Raw genomic sequence first — 20,246 nt, 5'->3', positions numbered from 1 at the left:
TGAGGAGCCAAAGCTCGAGTAGTCCCACACACATACAGGTAGGCGAGTATACACAGTATACACAAAGCAGCTGAGCGGCCATTCAGCTGCTCACTCGTCCAGATGTTCCTGGATCTCCAAACCTTTCAGGCCGGCGCTCCTGTCTGTGTTGAAGCTGGGAACTGGAGCAGACTGGCGCCAGTGACTGGTGGTGGGGACACAACTAACAGGCACCACCACCACCACCACACCTGAAAGACTAGTGGGTACAAGTGTGGGAAAGTGTGGGGGGTCGGGGGGATGGGGAAGGGGTGAGGGATAAATATGACACATACCCCTTTCATTCAAGCACTGCCTTCTACCTTCACTCCCCTTCCTCCCCCCCCCCTTCTACTGTCTCCATCTACATCTCCTTCCTCCAAAGTAAAACCCCTCCCCCTCCTTACATCCCTTCTCTCTACACCTCCCCTCCCCTCTATACAACCCCTGCCTGCATGCCCCCCCCACCTCGTCTCTAAACCTTCCCTCCCTTAGAAAACTACCTCCCTCCTTACCCACATCTATAAAGTTACGGTAAATGAAATAATGGAAGTTATGGGCGAGGCGTCATATTATCCGGGTGAGTCACGGCTCCACGCGTCCTGTACACCGCCACCTATTGTGGACCCCATACCCATCTTGTGGGCGGCAGTGGACCCCATACCCATCTTGTGGGCGGCAGTGGACCCCATACCCATCTTGTGGGCGGCAGTGGACCCCATACCCATCTTGTGGGCGGCAGAGGACCCCATACCCATCTTGTGGGCGGCAGTGGACCCCATACCCATCTTGTGGGCGGCAGAGGACCCCATACCCATCTTGTGGGCGGCAGTGGACCCCATACCCATCCTGTGGACGGCATTGGAAAGGGTTACAGAGGCCTAAACCCATTCCTAAATGGGTTTAGGAACCGAATCTCAAAGTTCATATAAATGAAACAATCTTGATAGGCATATATATATATAATATTATATATAAATATATATATATATATATATATATATATATATATATATATATATATATATATATATATATAATATATAAGCATTTAACCCTAATTTAACAACTAAGGAATCACATAACAAGGTGCTTATATACAATATACATATTAAACCCTAAATAACACAAACATACGAGTAACAGCAACTTGTATTAAACATAAATCAAGTTACCTTTTACCGTAATATTCACAGAACAAGTTATATAACATCTAAGTTTGGTTATAATCAAAAGTGACCCGCTCTGGATGGCCTCTAAGACACTAGAACAATAAATAAAGGACTTAGCTGGCAGAGATAATGTTCCAGGTGAACCAAACAGGTTGTTCATTCCCAGCACGGCCCCTCGGCAGGGGTCCGGCAGGGCTCGACTGACAGCCCTCTCCCCACAATCACCACCCATCCCACCTCCCCGCCATTCAGCAGGTCTGGGTGGAATGACACACAGGAAGGAGGTTATCACTAATGGTTGTTACTCCAACTGCTTTTGGTACCTTGAATTAATCGTTACGCCAGTATTTACAGTGGCATGTTTGACGGATACAACAGTTTTAACAAATATAAGAAATAATATAGCAGTAGTCCAAATAATTTTAACCTGTATAACAATCTTGGTATATATAGCATTAAATTCGCAACATAATAACAACATTTAAAGAGGGAACGAGCAAAGAGGACAAAGAAGCAATGTTGACGGTGAAACAGTGTAGCGAGAAAGGTCTGGGGCGGCCGGCATAGACCAGCCTAGCTCACGCCTGTCAAGAACGGTGTTAGTGAGGCTAGGAACAAGAAGATGTAAAATAATGTTCCTTTCAGACACTCCTTCAGGAGGGAGAGGGGTCAGGGTCCTTGTACAGGATCCCAACAATTACATGGGCGTCCCTGACCCACATGTCTGGCCACATCACCACTTTGCCTTCACTGTTGTGGTGTGTGGCTCTGGCTCGCCCCCTTGCTCTACACGTGTACAATTTACGGGTTTCTCCATTTATTTGCGAGATTTATTTCAATTTAAAGATTCTCCAGGAACCCTTGTCAGTCAGGCTTGACTGTCAATCTTGTTTGTCACTTACATTACATATATGTATAGTAGGCTAAATCCCACATTGTTTGAACTAGCACAAGACTATTTATCAGACACAGATATTGTTCTAAAACAGATTACCCCCCATTATACACCCCTAAGATAACGTAAGCTTGATAGTTGGTAAATGTTAATGTTAATGTCTTAGGATGTGTTCGCTTAAGATAAGTGAGTCTCAGGTGGGTCTAAGTAGGTAAAAAAACGTCCACTACGGGCTCACCATAGCCCGTGCTACTTGGAACTTTTTGTTCCAGGTAGCGAATCTTTAACTAGAACAACAACAGGTGGGTCTGGTTACACGCGACGAGATGAACAACTCAGCGGGTGGTTCTCCTATTACCCGCTGCTATGGTGGTATATTTACTCACAAGTTGAGTGACGCTCCCAATAACCTCGTCTTGCTCTTTTAAATTCAGCTACTCTGAACACAAAGTTGTAGCAGCAGCACGGGCTATGGTGAGCCCGTTGTACTCACCTGGTACAGGAGATGTGCCGAACTCGTCTTTCGGAAATTTCTTCGGTAAGCTTCGGTGCACAAGTTATCATCTCCACTTAAGCTTCGGTGCACACGTCACCAACTCTATTTAACGCTTACCAAAATTTATTGTCATAGTCGTCAAGATATATTGTACGACATTCAGCAATATTTTATTCATCCTACTTATTCTTTACATTTACTGTATATTCATACACTTCTCGCACACCAACGACTTTAAAATATCCTAAACCTTATCAAAACCACAAATACCCAAGATGACTGTATGGTTAGTCACGTGTGGCGACTGACCGGAGGCTGCGTCCTGCCAGTACACACTCCTCCAGTACGCACTCCTCCAGTAAACATTCCTCCAGTACGCACTCCTCCAGTAAACATTCCTCCAGTACGCACTCCTCCAGTAAACATTCCTCCAGTACGCACTCCTCCAGTAAACATTCCTCCAGTACGCACTCCTCCAGTAAACATTCCTCCAGTACGCACTCCTCCAGTCTCCTGTCAAAAACACAGCCACGCCTGCACCATGAACATGACCACACAAGTTAACCTTGGAGGTAAAACTGAGGTAGTGTTGACGCGAAATAAACTACGAACTTGACTACAAACTTCAAAGATAACTCAACGTGACTCTGGAACTTATCAGTGTGCAAGTATCCGCCCTACCCTTCTGTATGTGTACAACCATGACTATGACTATATAATTTTAGGCCACATAATACCAAAGGTGTTTTATTTTGTTAAGCTCTAGGTCACTGAGTTCAGAAAACCAAATACATATTAAGCGTAAGTTTATAAACTGGTAGTATTATGTACACAAGCATGATAAGACCCAGCTTGTATGAGAGATTAGCACCTGAACTGACTTATCTTTATTAACAATTTATATCAGTATAGGAAGACATGAAGGATGTGTCACAGAGGCAAACATGAGCGGCGTCTCAGTACCCCGGGGGGAGACATGCTCCTCCATCATGTCCGCTGATAACACTGCTGGATGCTCAGGTGTGACCACCTCACACTACATGTACAGCTGACGCATCTAATTAATACACTATGGCTGCCTCAAGCTTATCTACTTTACTCATTAACCGAAGCTTATCTACTCTATCAACTGAACTTTATATTACCATTAACATAAGCTTACATACTCTCCCTATTAGCTGAGGCTCATGTACTGCCATTAACATAAACACATCTACTTTTACCATTATAAATGGGTTGACAAAATAATCTAACTGTATGTCTGTACAGGCCAGAATAATTACTATACATCTCCACTGCCTCTATATTTTTTTTTATCTTTATTTAAGAAAATATAATATAAATCACATATACATAAGTTTTACAAGGCAATTATACATTACAATTCGTTGACAATTATATCAGTGTTTTGTATTGTTGTATTTCGTTATTCTTCATCCTACCAACCAGTCCGAGCTGATGATTCTCTTTCAAGTGAAAAGTTATCTTCAATAAAACCTAAACTTAAAATTTCTCTACAAACAAACTTATCATAAAATTTTTCATGTATTGTAGGCCTCCGGAAAGTTTGTTTGTAAAAATATATTATGAGTAGTGTCGTGAGGTGCTCCATGGGTGAGACCGAGCGCCCGCACGCCACAGGGCAGCCTACCACACTAGGCTCTAAAACCTGAGCCAGTATCAACATTTTGACGTCACAGTGACGTCACACCACGTCCACACCATATATATATATATATATATATATATATATATATATATATATATATATATGTGTTTCATTGAATATGACCGCATATTCTGTATTTATTATTTTCTGGTTTAGGGCTTCTATCCCTCTAACTATTTTCTTAGCATCAGGGCTTAATTGAAATAGGAGTTCTCCAAAACTCATTTTCGTACTTTTAAGGTGAAGAAAAGAAGTGATTTACTATAGAGTGTATTACACTTATTTGTATAATTTGCACGACGTTTCGAACCTCCATGGTTCAAGTCAAGCGTTGTATACATGTACACTTGCCCCCACGAAGGATGTAACCTTCAATGTAAGTACATAGGTATGACGTCGACCAAGCTGACGAGGCGTTTGACATGCCATCTTCAATCTGGTGCCCCTAGGAATCACATGAGACAAGCACATGACATTACTCTAACAAGAGAAATGTTGAACAAGAATACTTGCATAATAGACAAAACCCAAGATTCAAGAAGATTACAAATTCTTGAGGCAATTCACATAAGAATAGAGCGACCTACCATGAACACCCAAATCACGGAACTATTTACTCTACCCACCATGAGAGTAAGGACAAGACAAGAACATATCGATGCCAACACAGAAGACAATGTCCAACATAACAGGCCAATTACACTGGATTAATCTTTATGTTTAGATAGGAGATGCCTCGTATGGGCCAATAAGCCTTCTGCAGCCTCTATGTTTCACCTCACATTTATCCCTTATGTATCCCCCCATGTTTTCACCTTCATTGTATTATCACCTGACCTAATGCGGGTATAAAATCAACTAGTATTGTAAGATCTGTTCACTTGAGAATGAACCATGGAGGTTCGAAACGTCGTGCAAATTATACAAATAAGTGTAATACACTCTATAGTAAATCACTTCTTTTCTTCACCTTAAAAGTACGAAAATGAGTTTTGGAGAACTCCTATTTCAATTAAGCCCTGATGCTAAGAAAATAGTTAGAGGGATAGAAGCCCTAAACCAGAAAATAATAAATACAGAATATGCGGTCATATTCAATGAAACATGTTTGAAAGAAAACCTGCTGCCAGTATACACCAATATATATATATATATATATATATATATATATATATATATATATATATATATATATATATATATATATATATTATATATATATATATATATATATATATATATATATATATATATATATATATATATATAAACACAAATTGTATCTATTATTTTTTTACGGGCAATTCATACCCTTGGGGGACTTAACCTTCATTAATTTTCTTAACCTATTATTTTCGATACGTTACGTTAGGATTGGAGTAGATTAAGTTGGGTTCGGTTAGGTTTTGTTTATTTTAAAATAATAAAGAGTAGCGATGACGTACATACTTTTCTCAGGTCTTGGACCCTGCTCCTGTAGACTGGTATGCTGCATGCTGCTGTAGACTCTCATGCTGCAAGGCGCCACAACCTGATTTCATTGACGAAACTCAGAGCCCTGATTGACGTCACGTGGCTTCAAGCCCAGGCCCCCCGGGTATAATGTCAGGTAGTCTCTAGACGTGAATGACGTCAGCTGGGTGTCCACTATAGCCTTTTCAGGACATATATATGTAAATAAGTTGTAAAGTCAATCGTTTTCTGTTACCTGCTTGAGTAGCCTGAACTATACCGGGACGAGGTAATACACCCGTGAGAACATAGTGCTGGTATCTCCTAGTTGTGCTTGCGGGGGTTGAGCTTTGGCTCTTTGGTCCCGCCTCTCAACAGGCGAGATAAGTGGTGGATCACTTATGCTTATTTGTTAACGGGATCTGGTCTCTCCCTTGTCGTGTTAAGGACGATAGTTGGGTGTTAATCATCGATGCTTTTAGAGACATTGATGTTAGAATCGACCTTCGTTACCATTTCAGGCGGGAAGCTGTTCATTCAGGCTTCAGGATAGAACTAAGTTGAAACCATTCGTTGCTTTATATTTTGCGGATAACTGCATTCTAAACTTCAGTACGGAGGCTGGCATTCAAAATACAATGGATCTTTTTTTCCACGGCTTACTTGAACTTCGGCCCCACCATCTGCACCAAAAAAGGTCGAGGTTCTGCACCAGCTGTGGCCACAGTGAACCCTCGGTCACCGTCAGTGGTCAGCAGCTCAACAACGTGGACCAGGTTACATACCTCGGCAGTACTCTATCACAGGCAGTCAGTATCGACCAGCAGGTGAACACCAGGATCGCCAGAGCCAGTGCAGCTTTTGGAAGGCTGGGGTGATCAGCCTTCAGTGATCGGCTGGGAAAGATCCCAGGTGATCGGATGGGAAAGATCAGGGGTGCAGTGCCAATTTTATAGGTGCCGGAGCTCTGGTGAACCTGGCAAAAGCCTGTCATTTCCTATCCTGCTTCAATATATGTTACACGATTAAGTATTTCGTGTTTGTACTCACTAATTATCATAAAATATAATTATCAAACAAATAAAGACAAAACATCACGTATTTATCAATTAAAACACTTAGTGCTCACAAAATACAACCAGTGAGAAGTTTGACAATAGTGTCCACAAAGGGGTTTGACACAATAGTGTCCAAAGGGGCCTCGTAGCCTGGTGGATAGCGCGCAGGACTCGTAATTCTGTGGCGCGGGTTCGATTCCCGCACGAGGCAGAAACAAATGGGCAAAGTTTCTTTCACCCTGAATGCCCCTGTTACCTAGCAGTAAATAGGTACCTGGGAGTTAGTCAGCTGTCACGGGCTGCTTCCTGGGGGTGGAGGCCTGGTCGAGGACCGGGCCGCGGGGACACTAAAGCCCCGAAATCATCTCAAGATAACCTCAAGAAGAAGGGTCAGATGTGAGATGTTTCCGGGAGTGTGAAGCACCTCTTGTCCCGGTGTCATCTGCTGACCTGTGGCACCGGAGCCATGATATTTGGCATATGGCTCAGGAGGCCACTGACCTAGAGGAGGTCCATGTAGTTTAACAAACATAAGCGTTGATACATGATTTATGAGAATTCTTGAGCGTGTTGTTATTATTATCAGGTTCATGTGAGTGAATCTCCTCTCACACTCAGCAGTACTAATAGGAATAACTTGTAAACAGCTCAGTAATGGGGTGTAAATATTGGGGGATGCGGCGTCCATGATCCTCCACATTATTTTGGTACAACAATATTCTACTCTAGAGAGTACTGGCGTAGCTAGTGCTCTCTAGAGTGGAATATGTTGCACAATGATAGCCCCTTTCAAAGCTGGAGAAATTGCTGACCTGGAGAACGTGTAGAGATCCTTTACTGCTAGAATGCACTCAGTAAAACATCTAAACTATTGGGGCTGATTAAAAGGCCTCAATCTATATTATCTTGAGCGCAGGCGGGATACATAATAATTTACACATGGAAGATATTAGAGGGGCTGGTCCCAAACCTGCACACAGAAATAACATCACATGAGATCAGAAGGCATGGCAGGATGTGCAGAATACCCCCGTTGAAAAGCAGAGGTGCAATAGGTACTCTGAGAGAGAACTCTCTCATCAACATCAGAGGCCCGTCACTCTATCTCCTGGCCATTAAGCAAACGTTGAGGTTATTCAAAATGATGCAATGTGAGTCATAACATAGGGCTCTCAGATAGACTAAAATACTGAACCTAAGACTAGAAACCAAGCTAACGTCGATGAAAATAAGGGTAAAAGGGATTGCTGCGTGCATGCTGACCAAGATATTGACTAGACATTGAATCAGTTCACTTAAAGATATAATCACTGGAGCACTAACTCTGGACAGAAGAGCCTCAAATAACAACAGGTGGACCCATTGTGCGATAAACACTATCAATACATTCGATATAGCAAATACAGTGTCGACGAAATAAATGCAGACTTCGTTATGCAAGCCCCTTGGGAATCTCTGCCAGCAGACTTAAAGTTAATGGCTCTTGAAGGAAAAAAGAACCAGACTAATCCTCATCTGCTACATAATATTGCACAGATGCATATAGAAGCAAACTTGGCATCTGACAGCTTCACTTACTTCACAGATGGATCAGTAGACCAGCAGGGACAAGAAACCGGAGCTGCAGTTAAAGCAGGAAACTAAATAGTTGGAGACTCTCAAATGGGTGTTCAACTTTACAAATAGAGATGCTAGCCATTCAAAAGGCTTTGGAACATGCTCTTGCTGAACACCGACAACATTTTATCATACATACAGATTCGAGAACTGCCATTGAAACCTTGCAACAAGAACACATACGTGACAACATCCATCTGATCACAAATGTCATATCATTAACGCAAACACTCAAACGTCAAGGCCGACGGGTACTTATCAACTGGGTGCTCATGTCATGTGGATATAATAGGAAATGACATTGCAGACGAAGCTACAAAACTTGCTACTAAGAGAAGAAATATAGACATTTACATACCACAGAGTCTTTCACAGATTAAGAAAGTAATTAGAAATAGAGCAATGAAAAAGATGTACAGTGACCACAACACAGCAGTTGCAACATCAGGCTCTGTGGGTTGGTACAATAAATCAACCAAATACGAACCACTTATTTTTGATGAAAGGGAGCAGTAGAACAACAGAAGTATACTTACATCGCATCAGGCTTGGATACCCATGTGCATGGGAAATAGGCTTACAAGTTCCAAAAGCATTGTGGAAAAATGCCCGACAGACCACTGGAACATTATCTAACACAGTGCACAGTTACAAACTCATTAAGATTTCAACTTAGATTCAACAGAGCAGAAGTTGTTAAACACATGGGACAAAATCTTACTGAAGCGACCATACGAGTCATAAATACTTATACTCCGCCCAAGTAAAACAGAAACAAGCAACACTTAGTGGGCCAGCCAGAGGCTTAGGGCCCGCGCAGGAATATCCCTGGAAAAAAAATCCAAAGGCTACCTGATCAACCAGACTGTTAGCAGCCGCGTCCAACAGTCTGGTTGACCAAACCATCAACCAGGCGGGAACGTTGATCCCCTAAATCAAGGCAAGGTAACCGCAAGGCAAGGCAGACCCTTAAAGCTTGGAGACCATCGATGAGGATGGGTCTGTCTGGCGCAGACGAGTTCACGCTGGAGCAGCCGCCTGCGAACAAAGGAGGCTGAATGAGGCTGCAGAGAAACGGTCTCTTCGCTAATCCCGGGCTGACGGCTCCCACTGTCGGGAGCCCACACATCCATGTCCCTACTGCGAACAGGGATTCCGGGATGGGATTAAACAAACCAGCCATCTGCGAACATATTCTTAAACAAACTAATGACACTGAGTGGTCTTCATCGACTTGTATTTCATTGTGTAATTTTTCTGTTATTGTTATGCCGTATGTGAACAATAAATCCAAGGTTGAGCAACAATCTCATCTCTTCATCGACTTGATGGACGAATAGCAAAACTGTAAACTTGTTAGATGAACAAAGGCATCGGGTGAAAGAAAATCCGCCTAATTGTTTCCGTCTGGGCCGGGAATCGAACCCAGGATTGTGAACCGCCGACGCTGACCGCTGGAACCCTTTACACCTCCCGTCCCTAGCACCTTGTCCACCTATTGAGTCTACATAATCTCGCTGCATATCTCATTCACTAGCTTGGTATACTTTTCTAAATATTAATTATACTTATATTAACTTCCACATTGGTACAAATTCTAAATGTATGCCTCAGCCACTAGTTTCTAGGTACATTGTTAAAATGATCTGATCTTTTTATACCTTACAAATTAATGTTTTAATATATATCTTAACTACTGTGTTAGCCTTAAGACTTGCAATGTGTTGCTGGCGAATATAAATCCATACAGACATTGCTATACGTGATGCCTTGAACATTTTTGTGTTTTAACTCAAACAAAATCAATAAATAAAAATTTAGTAACAATTCGCCCTTATGTAAGAGTTTGAGAAAGTTAGCCACGTAAGCAGTTCACTTTACAAGTAGGATGTGGTCTGAGAGTCTGAGAGTCGTCTTGAGTACATCACAGTCTTATAAACGCCGTAAGAAGATACGAGAAAAGATTTGTACGAGAGAAGTTACGAAAGGAGATTTGCTATTCAGCCACAGCGTTTCGGGCAGCTCCCCAACCTAACTCATCTACAGGAAGTTCTGATTTGTAGATAATAATACATATATATACACACAGAAAACATTTAGGATGTGAAGGGAAGTTGATCCGTGGAGAGTGCATGTCCTCACGGGAATAGAGTTTGCACTCGACCCGTTACGGATTAGAAGTCATTGTTAATGATATGGCAGTTTAATGTTAAGCCAGCAGGTAAGACGCACCAAAATAGTGGTATCTGCCGTCCCCTCGCCCGCCACTCTTCATGACTCAAGATTCACGCACGCTCTGAACGATACATCTGCACCTAGGGACGGAAATTTCATTATTTACAATTAACTCCCGCTATGGTAATACAATCCGCATCATCTTTACACATAATTCACGATCAGTGAAGCAAATAAACTAAATTCAATATCTACTTATCTCACCAAATGGTCTTCTGAGAGCTGAAGTATAACACAGAAGACAATCTGTTTCGACGCAAGAGTGAGCTAAAACAAAATAAACACGAAGATCAGTGAACATTTTACAGGAGCCTGGATGTTGCGGCGTCACTGGGTGTTCACGTGATCAGCGAGGGGGGGGGGGGGCGGGGGAGGGGGACTTGAAAAAGGGAGGGAAGAGCTGGGGGGGGGTGGCTCTAGAGGGGTGGGACTGGGTAAGGGGGGTTTCCATGGGTGTTCCTGGAAGGGGGTAGTCAGGAGTCCAGGGTTGAAGGAAGGGAGGTATACAAGGATGGATGGGGGGGCGTGGATGGGGTTTTGTTGAGGGGGGGATGGTGAGGGTGGCGGCCACGGGGTGTGCACGTGGACACGGCTGCGGCGGCCTGCCATTGGCTGGCCAGGCCGCGCCCCCCGCGCTCATTGGGCCTCTCCAACACCCGCCCTTTTCGTTCCGTCCCCTCGCACATTTGCAGTTGGTGGGAATTATTCTATTCAATTATACAACCTTCTGCAAGTTAATAAATCCAACTTTTCTCCAAAATGGGAAACTACCTGACATATTGGATCGATCGCCAGAGAAAAAGCCGCAATTAAAGCAGCGGACGAGGGTGAAAATAGAGGAAAAAGTGGCGGTGGATGGCGATATCGGCGTGGACCAGCCGAGGGCCGCTGGCCGCAGAGGGCTGCTGCTCACGGCTTCAATTGTGACCTGCAGAGTGAGGGCGGCGGGTGTGTCAGTCTCCCTCTAGTGCCTCCAACACCTGACAGTGCCACTCTTAGTGCCCCTCCAACACTCCTGCAGAGAGTGCGTGTGCCACTCTTAAGTGTGGCTCCCCTCTTAACACACCTCGGGATTATTCACTATACTCCTTCACCATGAAGAAACAAATTATGTTCAAGCACTCGTTACCTCAGTCTCCCTGCAGGGACCACAAGGTAATTAATGCTACGGTCATAATTGGGAGGGAGAAGTAAGGTGACAATTTGGTGATTAACGGTGAGCACTCGAGGATTAGCGGTGATGGTTGATGTAATTAACAGTGATTTTTTGTTTTAGATCGATCGGTTATTTGATGTAATTCAAATAGTGAATTTTGCGATTAAATCGGCGACAATAGCGTGACGTAACGGTAACAGTTTGTTGATTAACGGTGATAATAGGATGAATAACGGTGATAATTGGATGATTAACGGTGATAATTACAAAGGTTTTAATCGTATTGGAAGTGATAGGTTTAACCCAGCAAGTCTCGTGGCGGTAATTCTAACACGGTGTTCAATTTGTTGTGAGTTTGACAATGTGTTGCGATGAATATATGTACTTACGACGTGAAGGTAAAGGTGTGGGGGATTCTTTACTTTTGAGGCATCAGTTATATTAAGTTGTGACGTGACCAGAACACTGGTGAAGGTCTGTGACGTGAACAGAATACTGGTGAAGGTCTGTGACGTGACCAGAACATTGGTGAAGGTCTGTGACGTGACCAGAACATTGGTGAAGGTCTGTGACGTGACCAGAACATTGGTGAAGGTCTGTGACGTGACCAGAACATTGGTGAAGGTCTGTGACGTGACCAGAACACTGGTGAAGGTCTGTGACGTGACCAGAACACTGGTGAAGGTCTGTGACGTGACCAGAACACTGGTGAAGGTCTGTGACGTGACCAGAACATTGATGAAGGTCTGTGACGTGACCAGAACATTGGTGAAGGTCTGTGACGTGACTATAACATGGGTGAAGGTCTGTGACGTGACCAGAACACTGGTGAAGGTCTGTGACGTGACCAGTACACTGGTGAAGGTCTGTGACGTGACCAGAACACTGGTGAAAGGTTGTGACGTGACTAGAACACTGGTGAAGGTCTGTGACGTGACCAGAACACTGGTGAAGGTCTGTGACGTGACCAGTACACTGGTGAAGGTCTGTGACGTGACCAGAACACTGGTGAAAGGTTGTGACGTGACCAGAACACTGGTGAAGGTCTGTGACGTGACCAGAACACTGGTGAAGGTCTGTGACGTGACCAGTACACTGGTGAAGGTCTGTGACGTGACCAGAACACTGGTGAAAGGTTGTGACGTGACCAGAACACTGGTGAAGGTCTGTGACGTGACCAGAACACTGGTGAAGGTCTGTGACGTGACCAGTACATTGGTGAAGGTCTGTGACGTGACCAGAACACTGGTGAAGGTCTGTGACGTGACCAGAACACTGGTGAAGGTCTGTGACGTGACCAGAACATTGGTGAAGGTCTGTGATGTGACCAGAACACTGGTGAAGGTCTGTGACGTGACCAGAACATTACAGTGACGCTGTCAAGGGCCATTTGGCTGTTGTGTTCATCTCCATATAGCAGTGTGCAAGACTACGTCGATTATAGAGAGATTTTTACGTGATTAAGAGTGAGAAGTTAGGATAGGGACGCTTCACTACAGCTCAAACTAGGGTGGGAAAGCTTCACAGTAGCCCAATTAGGGTGGGGAAAGCTTCACAGTAGCCCAATTAGGGTGGGGAAAGCTTCACAGTAGCGCAACTAGGGTGGGAAAGCTTCACAGTAGCCCAACTAGGATGGGAAAGCTTCACTGTAACCCAACTAGGATGGGAAAGCTTCACCGTAACCCAATTAGGGTGGGAAAGCTTCACAGTAGCCCAACTAGGGTGGGAAAGCTTCACCGTAACCTAGCTAGGGTGGGAAAGCTTCACAGTAACCGAACTAGGGTGGGAAAGCTTCACTGTAACCCAACTAGGGTGGGAAAGCTTCACAGTAACCCAACTAGGGTGGGAAAGCTTCACAGTAACTCAACTAGGGTGGGAAAGCTTCACAGTAACCCAACTAGGGTGGGAAAGCTTCACAGTAACCCAACTAGGGTGGGAAAGCTTCACTGTAACCCAACTAGGGTGGGAAAGCTTCGCCGTAACCTAGCTAGGGTGGGAAAGCTTCACAGTAACCCAACTAGGGTGGGAAAGCTTCACTGTAACCCAACTAGGGTGGGAAAGCTTCACTGTAACCCAACTAGGGTGGGAAAGGGTCATCGCACCCCCAACTCAAAAATAAAAATGAGCTCTTGCTGAAAATTGACTAGCCGTTCTTGCCTATTTTAGGTTAAGTTAGCGACAAGATTCAGTACTCTAATAGTACTCTCACGTCACGACCCGTCTTAGAGTTCCAGCAAATGGTACAAAATAAATCACCCAGGTGTGTGTGTGCGAGTAGTTTACGATAAAACAAAAATGTCTTTTGTGTAAATCACCAAGAAATTAACACGTGATAGACCAAAGACAAAGATATGAATTCCATACGAACTTTAAATACAAGTTACGTTGTATATATGAAGGCAAAAGTTTGGTGAAGGGAGAGTTTAAATGGTACGTACTGAGCTCCGCGCCACACAAAGAGGGCCAGGAAGTGGTCCACTGTTGCCACACCACCCTCTTGTCTCTTGTATATTTTCCAGCTCCCGCACATAGCCAAGCGAATTGTTAATTTGTTAAGTGATGTAAATTCGTCTACGTATTTGTTCTATGCATGATTAAGAAAGATACATAATGTGTTTGAATTCAGGTTAAAAAAGAGGCGTGGTGTTGCAAGAGTGGTGACGTCACCGGTGATGGGAGGTGTGGCCGACCTGTACACGAGCGCTGCACATGTTGATCACGTGCTCTCCCCCGCTCCTCACACTTGCCTCTCTCTACCTCACTTAAGCCTGCACAGTTAAAATACCCATGTTATAAAATATTGTATATTCACGCTAAATGAATAGCATTTGAGTGAACTTGTAGGTTTGGAGACTTTAAACTTAACCATGAGGAAAAGAGAAAGAGTTGCCGCTTGAGATAATGGGAGAGACTATAGCCTCGGGGCGGACCAGGCGCCGTGCCGTCTGGCAGGCAACACTCACTAGGGCAGCCCCGGGCTTCAATCCGGGATCACCCGTGCGTAGAGTTGTTACTATTACCTCAATAGCATTTTGAGGAGAGAGAGGGTGGGTAGGGTTGCGGGTCGACCAGTATATGATACAAACTCAAGAGGGTTTCTGGGTTGTTGGTTTTAAGTATACATTATTCCTTCATTCTGGGATCATCTAGACATATATTTTGTTACGAAGTAATTCCCAAAAGTAATGGTACAGACTTTGATTTGATTTTTCAACCTTTGATTTGATTTTTCAACCTTTGATTAGATTTTCAATCTAACTTAACTGACCTAAACCAACTTGCCATTTTTTATCCCCTCATTTGAGGTTCACAGCTTTGGTTATACTATCTTCCCTGTAATATGGGACAATATTTGATCTATTTATTTGTTATAAAGTTTGACCACTCATATGTTGCAATGTTTTACACTAAACAATAAATCCTGCTTGAATATGTTGTATTAAGTTATCTTTCTCAGGTACTCATTCATTCTTTTTTTTCAGTTAAGAGACGTGAGAATATTTGGCTTGCAAAAACATGAAGAGTCAACTACAGCACTGAATTCATACCCATACTCAAGTTACAAACACACAGACTTGCAAGACTGCAAACGTGCAAAAGGATATAGGCACTCAACATTGGGAGAATACACACACACAAACCTAGAAGACCATAGTCGAAGAAACTTTGAAGAAAACGAAGTCATCACTCGGGAGGGACTAAGACAAGCCGGGTTGGAAGACTACATAAGCTCAGCATCTAAAGACCGTACACCATTGGGGCTGGAGAACAACTTCGGTCAGACAGGTGCCGAAGACCTGGAAGTTGTGGAAACCCTCCTTTCATTCTCACAACATGAAATGAGATGGAACGGTTCAGTGTGTGGGAGCGGCGTGCTGGATCTGCCCCCCTCGCCGCCATCCTCACACGGAGGCATCTCCCCTCGCCATCCCCTCGAGTATGACGTGGAGGAGTCTTGTGATCCACCTGTATTTACCAGGAAAAGAATTTTGAAAGAGCCAGAATTTGCCAAGGTAAATGGAGTAAACTCTTTATATTTGATATTGTAATGATTAAACTTTGCAATTAGACTGACGACAGTATAGGCTGTACAATATTTTTTTTGTTAGTTTATTATGAAGCCTATACCCATCCTGTGAGTAGTAGTAGTGGGAAATGTTGCAGAAGCACACAGTGGGCTCAAGAACTGAAACCCATAATTAATCTTTTAAGCAACAATTGGGAAATAACATGTAATTTACAATATAAGTTATGTCTGTAGCCCTTGTACCATTACCCACAGTATAGATACTGTATGGGACACATAATATATAAAATAAACTATTGCCTGTAAAAACAGAATATATCAGTCAGAATTAGACCTATATATATAAATGATATGTAGTTTTTGTACTAATTATTAATTTGTTCATATTTCAGATGTTCATGAATGAGACCCCGCCTCACACACCGTGTACGCCACCCCGCTCCCCCAGTCCTGCACTGTGTAGCTTCACCTCGAGAGCATCCACGCCTGGGTTGGTGTCCGGGGTCCCCGTCTCCGTCATCGTCAAAGCAGATAGATGGCAGCTACAGGAACCAAGATGTGAAAGAACCCGTACATTGGCAGAACGTAAAATGTACGATAACTGTGATTTTGAATACAAGGAGGAGGAAGAGGAAAAATGGGGTTTTGAGGATGAAAGCCAATCATTGTCAGTGACTCCAACTTACAGCAGCAACAGTGGCCAACTTTGTCCTCCTCCTCGCAGTGTTAACACGGCTCAGGAACAAATCTTTGTGCACAACAAAGACACAGATCGTGGAGTTAAAGGGGCAGCATCTGCCAGCGACAATAAGCGCTACATAGTACCTGTTCAACAACCTCCTCATGAAGCCACAAATAAAAATGCCTCGGTCTCTAGAGCACCGAGCATTAGCAATAAGCTTGTGGCAATTGCACCAAAGATGCCGTCTGTGATTCCAGTAAGCACTGGTAGCAAAGTATTTCTGGCACATATTAATGGGTCTCCTGCTGTAATCCCTACCACAGGTGCTGGTATTACTCACTTAATTGTAACCACTCCGGGAACTAATGGGGGTGCTGCTGTCTCCCAGGTTCTGTCACCGATCCTAGTATCGACAGCGGCATCACAAACTCCACAGGAAGACAGAAAAAGAGCATTTAAGTGTATATTTAAAGGCTGTGATAAAACGTACTACAAATCGTCTCATCTCAAATCCCATATGAGGTCCCACACAGGGGAAAAACCTTATCAATGCTCATGGGAAGGCTGTGAAAGACGCTTTGCCAGATCAGATGAATTATCCCGTCATAAGAGAACACATACAGGGGAGAAAAAGTTTGAATGTACTTCGTGCAACACAAAGTTCATGCGCTCTGATCACTTGGCTAAACACATGAAGAGACACACTCGCCGACGGATTGGGGTTCCCGTGGCTCCAAAAGTATCAACCTTGGCACCTGCTATCAGCTTCATAGCAGTGCCAAGTCAACCCCAGTGACCTGATCTCATCTCAATCACATAAAAAATAATGTCATTTAAATTGTGCTATGCTTGTGAGGATATTCAAGCAGCAAAGTATATAAGACCTGTACAGTAACTGGATATTACTATTGACTAACAAAAAACAAATATATATGTTTTCTTTATGATGTATGTTTTGTAATAGCCATCAAATTCTGTGGTTTAAATTGGGCTTGAAGGTCAAATGAATGCTTTAATTGATGATAAATATTTAGTATTAAAAGTGAAATATAATTTCATTACCGTATTCATGAGATTTTGTTGAATTATAAAGTTACAGTGGAGAAGGTCTGACACACTGCTGTTAAATTTATAATAGTTGAGGTACATGACTGAGCAGGTGACTTTTCTATACAATTCCAGTGTGGATGATGATGCTTGTATCATGCAATTTATATATTTATAAATGCATGCCAATCAAGTGAAAGATTACCTTATTTACACAAAAGAAATGTGGTTTGTATTTTTTGTATGAAATGTGAAGTGTAGGTGTAAAACATGTTTAGGTCAAGATTTTGCTGCTATTTACAACTTTTCGGTTTAAAATGGCCTCGTCACATTCAAACTTTTCAGTCCATGTCTATTGTGCTCTTCTAAAGCGTACCAAATTTATTGTGATAATATATATTTATTTCATGTTTACTGTTATACATGTGATTGAAATCACATCCAAAGATGTAATATTTTATATTCTTTATAATACAAAACCCTTATGGGATGAAAATAAAATTGAATTATATTAACCCCATTTAATTTACCTCTAAAATTTACGAAAAAATCAAGGTAGAGAACAATAACAAAAGTAATTAATGTAATGCTTGTATAGTATATAAATAATTAGTTAAAAAATATGATAATCAAAGCAAATATCCAGCAGTAATAAGTGCCTTGATCATCATCAAGATCATCTAATAAGTGCCTTGATCTGGCACTCATCTCTATGCAGTAATTCTAAATTTCTAAAGTGATACTATACATAAAGCTAAAACAGCTTGTGATAAAATATATCCAGTTGTAGAGATGACCTGAAGCATGTTGCTGATGTAAAAAAAAAAAAAAAAAAAACTGTCCAATGAAACAAACTAAGATTGATAGTCTTTTCCATTCTTTGTAGTGGTCAGTACTGGTGATGGGGCAGTGTAGTGGTAAGTACTGGTGGTGGGTCAGTGTAGTGATCAGTACTGGTGGTGGGGCAGTATAGCGGTCAGTACTGGTGGTGGGGCAGTGTAGTGATCAGTACTGGTGGTGGGGCAGTGTAGTGGTCAGTACTGGTGGTGGGGTAGTATAGTGGTCAGTACTGGTGGTGGGGCAGTGTAGTGATCAGTACTGGTGGTAGGGCAGGGGTAGTGGTCAGTACTGGTGGTGGTGGGGCAGTGTAGTGGTCACTACTGGTGGTGGGGCAGTGTAGTGATCAGTACTGGTGGTGGGGCAGTATAGTAGTCAGTACTGGTAGGGAAGGAAAAGAGCCCTTGTAATCCACTAACTTACAGCTCAAAAGACCCTGGGCATCAGAGGGTCTACCATAGGTCATCACAATAATGAAGATTATGAATATGAAGATGTGACCCCTGTTCTTTACCAAGAAAACATTGGGCATTAAACGTTAAAAAAATAAAAATCATTAATTAAAAATAGAACAGCAGTCTTCTTAAAAAAAAAAAAAAAGAAGTTGCTGGTTCAGAATAATTGATTAAAATTTAATTTCAATTTCATAAACAAAATATGTTACTTTATTCTGTAATTACAGTAAGTAATTTAATGATATACAGTAATTTAAATTCAAATGACTGAAGTATCTTGAGATAATTTCGGGGCTTTAGTGTCCCCGCGGCCCAGTCCTCGACCAGGCCTCCACCCCCAGGAATCAGCATGTGACAGCTGATTAACATCCAGGTACCTATTTACTGCTAGGTAACAGGGGCATAGGGTGAAAGAAACTCTGCCCATTGTTTCTCGCCGGCGCCCGGGATCGAACCGGATCGTGATCGGAATCAGAAGTAGAAGAGGAGCATTGTAAAAAAAAGAGGGCCTTGGAATGGGAGAATATATTAGAAGGGCCTGATATACGTATTCGAAGCCAACCTCAGTAAACGTGAAACTTGTAGAAATGCCTAAGGATTATTGGCAGGCGAGATACTCCTCATACAATAGATACATACATACAGAGATACTCCTCCTCATAGGGGAGCCGGTCGGCCGAGCGGACAGCACGCGGAACTTGTGATTCTGTGGTCCTGGGTTCGATCCCAGGCGCCGGCGAGAAACAATGGGCAGAGTTTCTTTCACCCTATGTTCCTGTTACCTAGCAGTAAAATAGGTACCTGGGTGTTAGTCAGCTGTCACGGGCTGCTTCCTGGGGGTGGAGGCCTGGTCGAGGACTGGGCCGCGGGGACACTAAAAAAGCCCCGAAATCATCTCAAGATAACAATGTTTGATGATGGTGCTAGACACCAATGTTTGATACTAAAAATAGTAATACAGTACATCATTACAAAACTACTGGGAAACAATTCTGGCAATGAGTACTTGCTTCAATCCAATATCTGTACAACACTAACCCTGATGTTGGGAAAAATATGAAAAAAATTCTTTTATAGTTTAGTTTTTAGTTTTACTTGCTGTAAAAGGAAATTTTGACATTCTGCAAAATAATTTTCAATTTAACTATTTGTAATAGATTTATTATATATTTCATGTCAATAAAATTCCTTGAAATTTTGCATGGAATCAATGGTTCGTAGCATGAGTGTCAATCATTGGATGGTGATGAACCAAATTATGGTGTTATCTTTTTCCCAAGGACCAGGAAGGAAACTGAGGCTTACAGGATTTTGTTTTTCCCAATATGGCAAACAATTGCCAGAGGTCTTGAGTCTCAAATGACGTCCACTTAGAATCTTTACGATTTTTGGTATATTACAGTGCACATCAAGTTTCCCACAGGCGATAG

The 20,246-nt window shown here is 42.7% G+C and overlaps 1 protein-coding gene across 1 annotated transcript; it reads left to right on the top strand.

Annotated features, from left to right (window-relative positions):
• The first annotated feature begins 11,355 nt into the window (after positions 1 to 11,355).
• Positions 11,356 to 18,035, top strand: LOC123757827 (uncharacterized). Its single transcript, XM_045741686.2, has 3 exons — positions 11,356 to 11,767; positions 15,251 to 15,781; positions 16,188 to 18,035. Exons 1-3 carry the CDS (start codon positions 11,708 to 11,710, stop codon positions 17,271 to 17,273), a joined length of 1,677 nt encoding a protein of 558 aa, XP_045597642.1. The 5' UTR covers positions 11,356 to 11,707; the 3' UTR covers positions 17,274 to 18,035.
• Positions 18,036 to 20,246: the final 2,211 nt, after the last annotated feature.

This window comes from Procambarus clarkii, chromosome 40 (genome assembly GCF_040958095.1).
Source record: "Procambarus clarkii isolate CNS0578487 chromosome 40, FALCON_Pclarkii_2.0, whole genome shotgun sequence".
Taxonomy (NCBI): domain Eukaryota; kingdom Metazoa; phylum Arthropoda; class Malacostraca; order Decapoda; family Cambaridae; genus Procambarus; species Procambarus clarkii.
This window is presented reverse-complemented; position numbering and strand designations above follow the sequence as displayed.

Coding starts and splice junctions, on each gene's coding strand:
- LOC123757827 (XM_045741686.2), top strand. CDS start 11,708: ATGAAGAAACAAATTATGTTCAAGCACTCGTTACCTCAGTCTCCCTGC. Junction 11,768..15,250: donor CTCCCTGCAGGGACCACAAG/GTAATTAATGCT, acceptor CTTTTTTTTCAG/TTAAGAGACGTGAGAATATT. Junction 15,782..16,187: donor AAGAGCCAGAATTTGCCAAG/GTAAATGGAGTA, acceptor TTCATATTTCAG/ATGTTCATGAATGAGACCCC.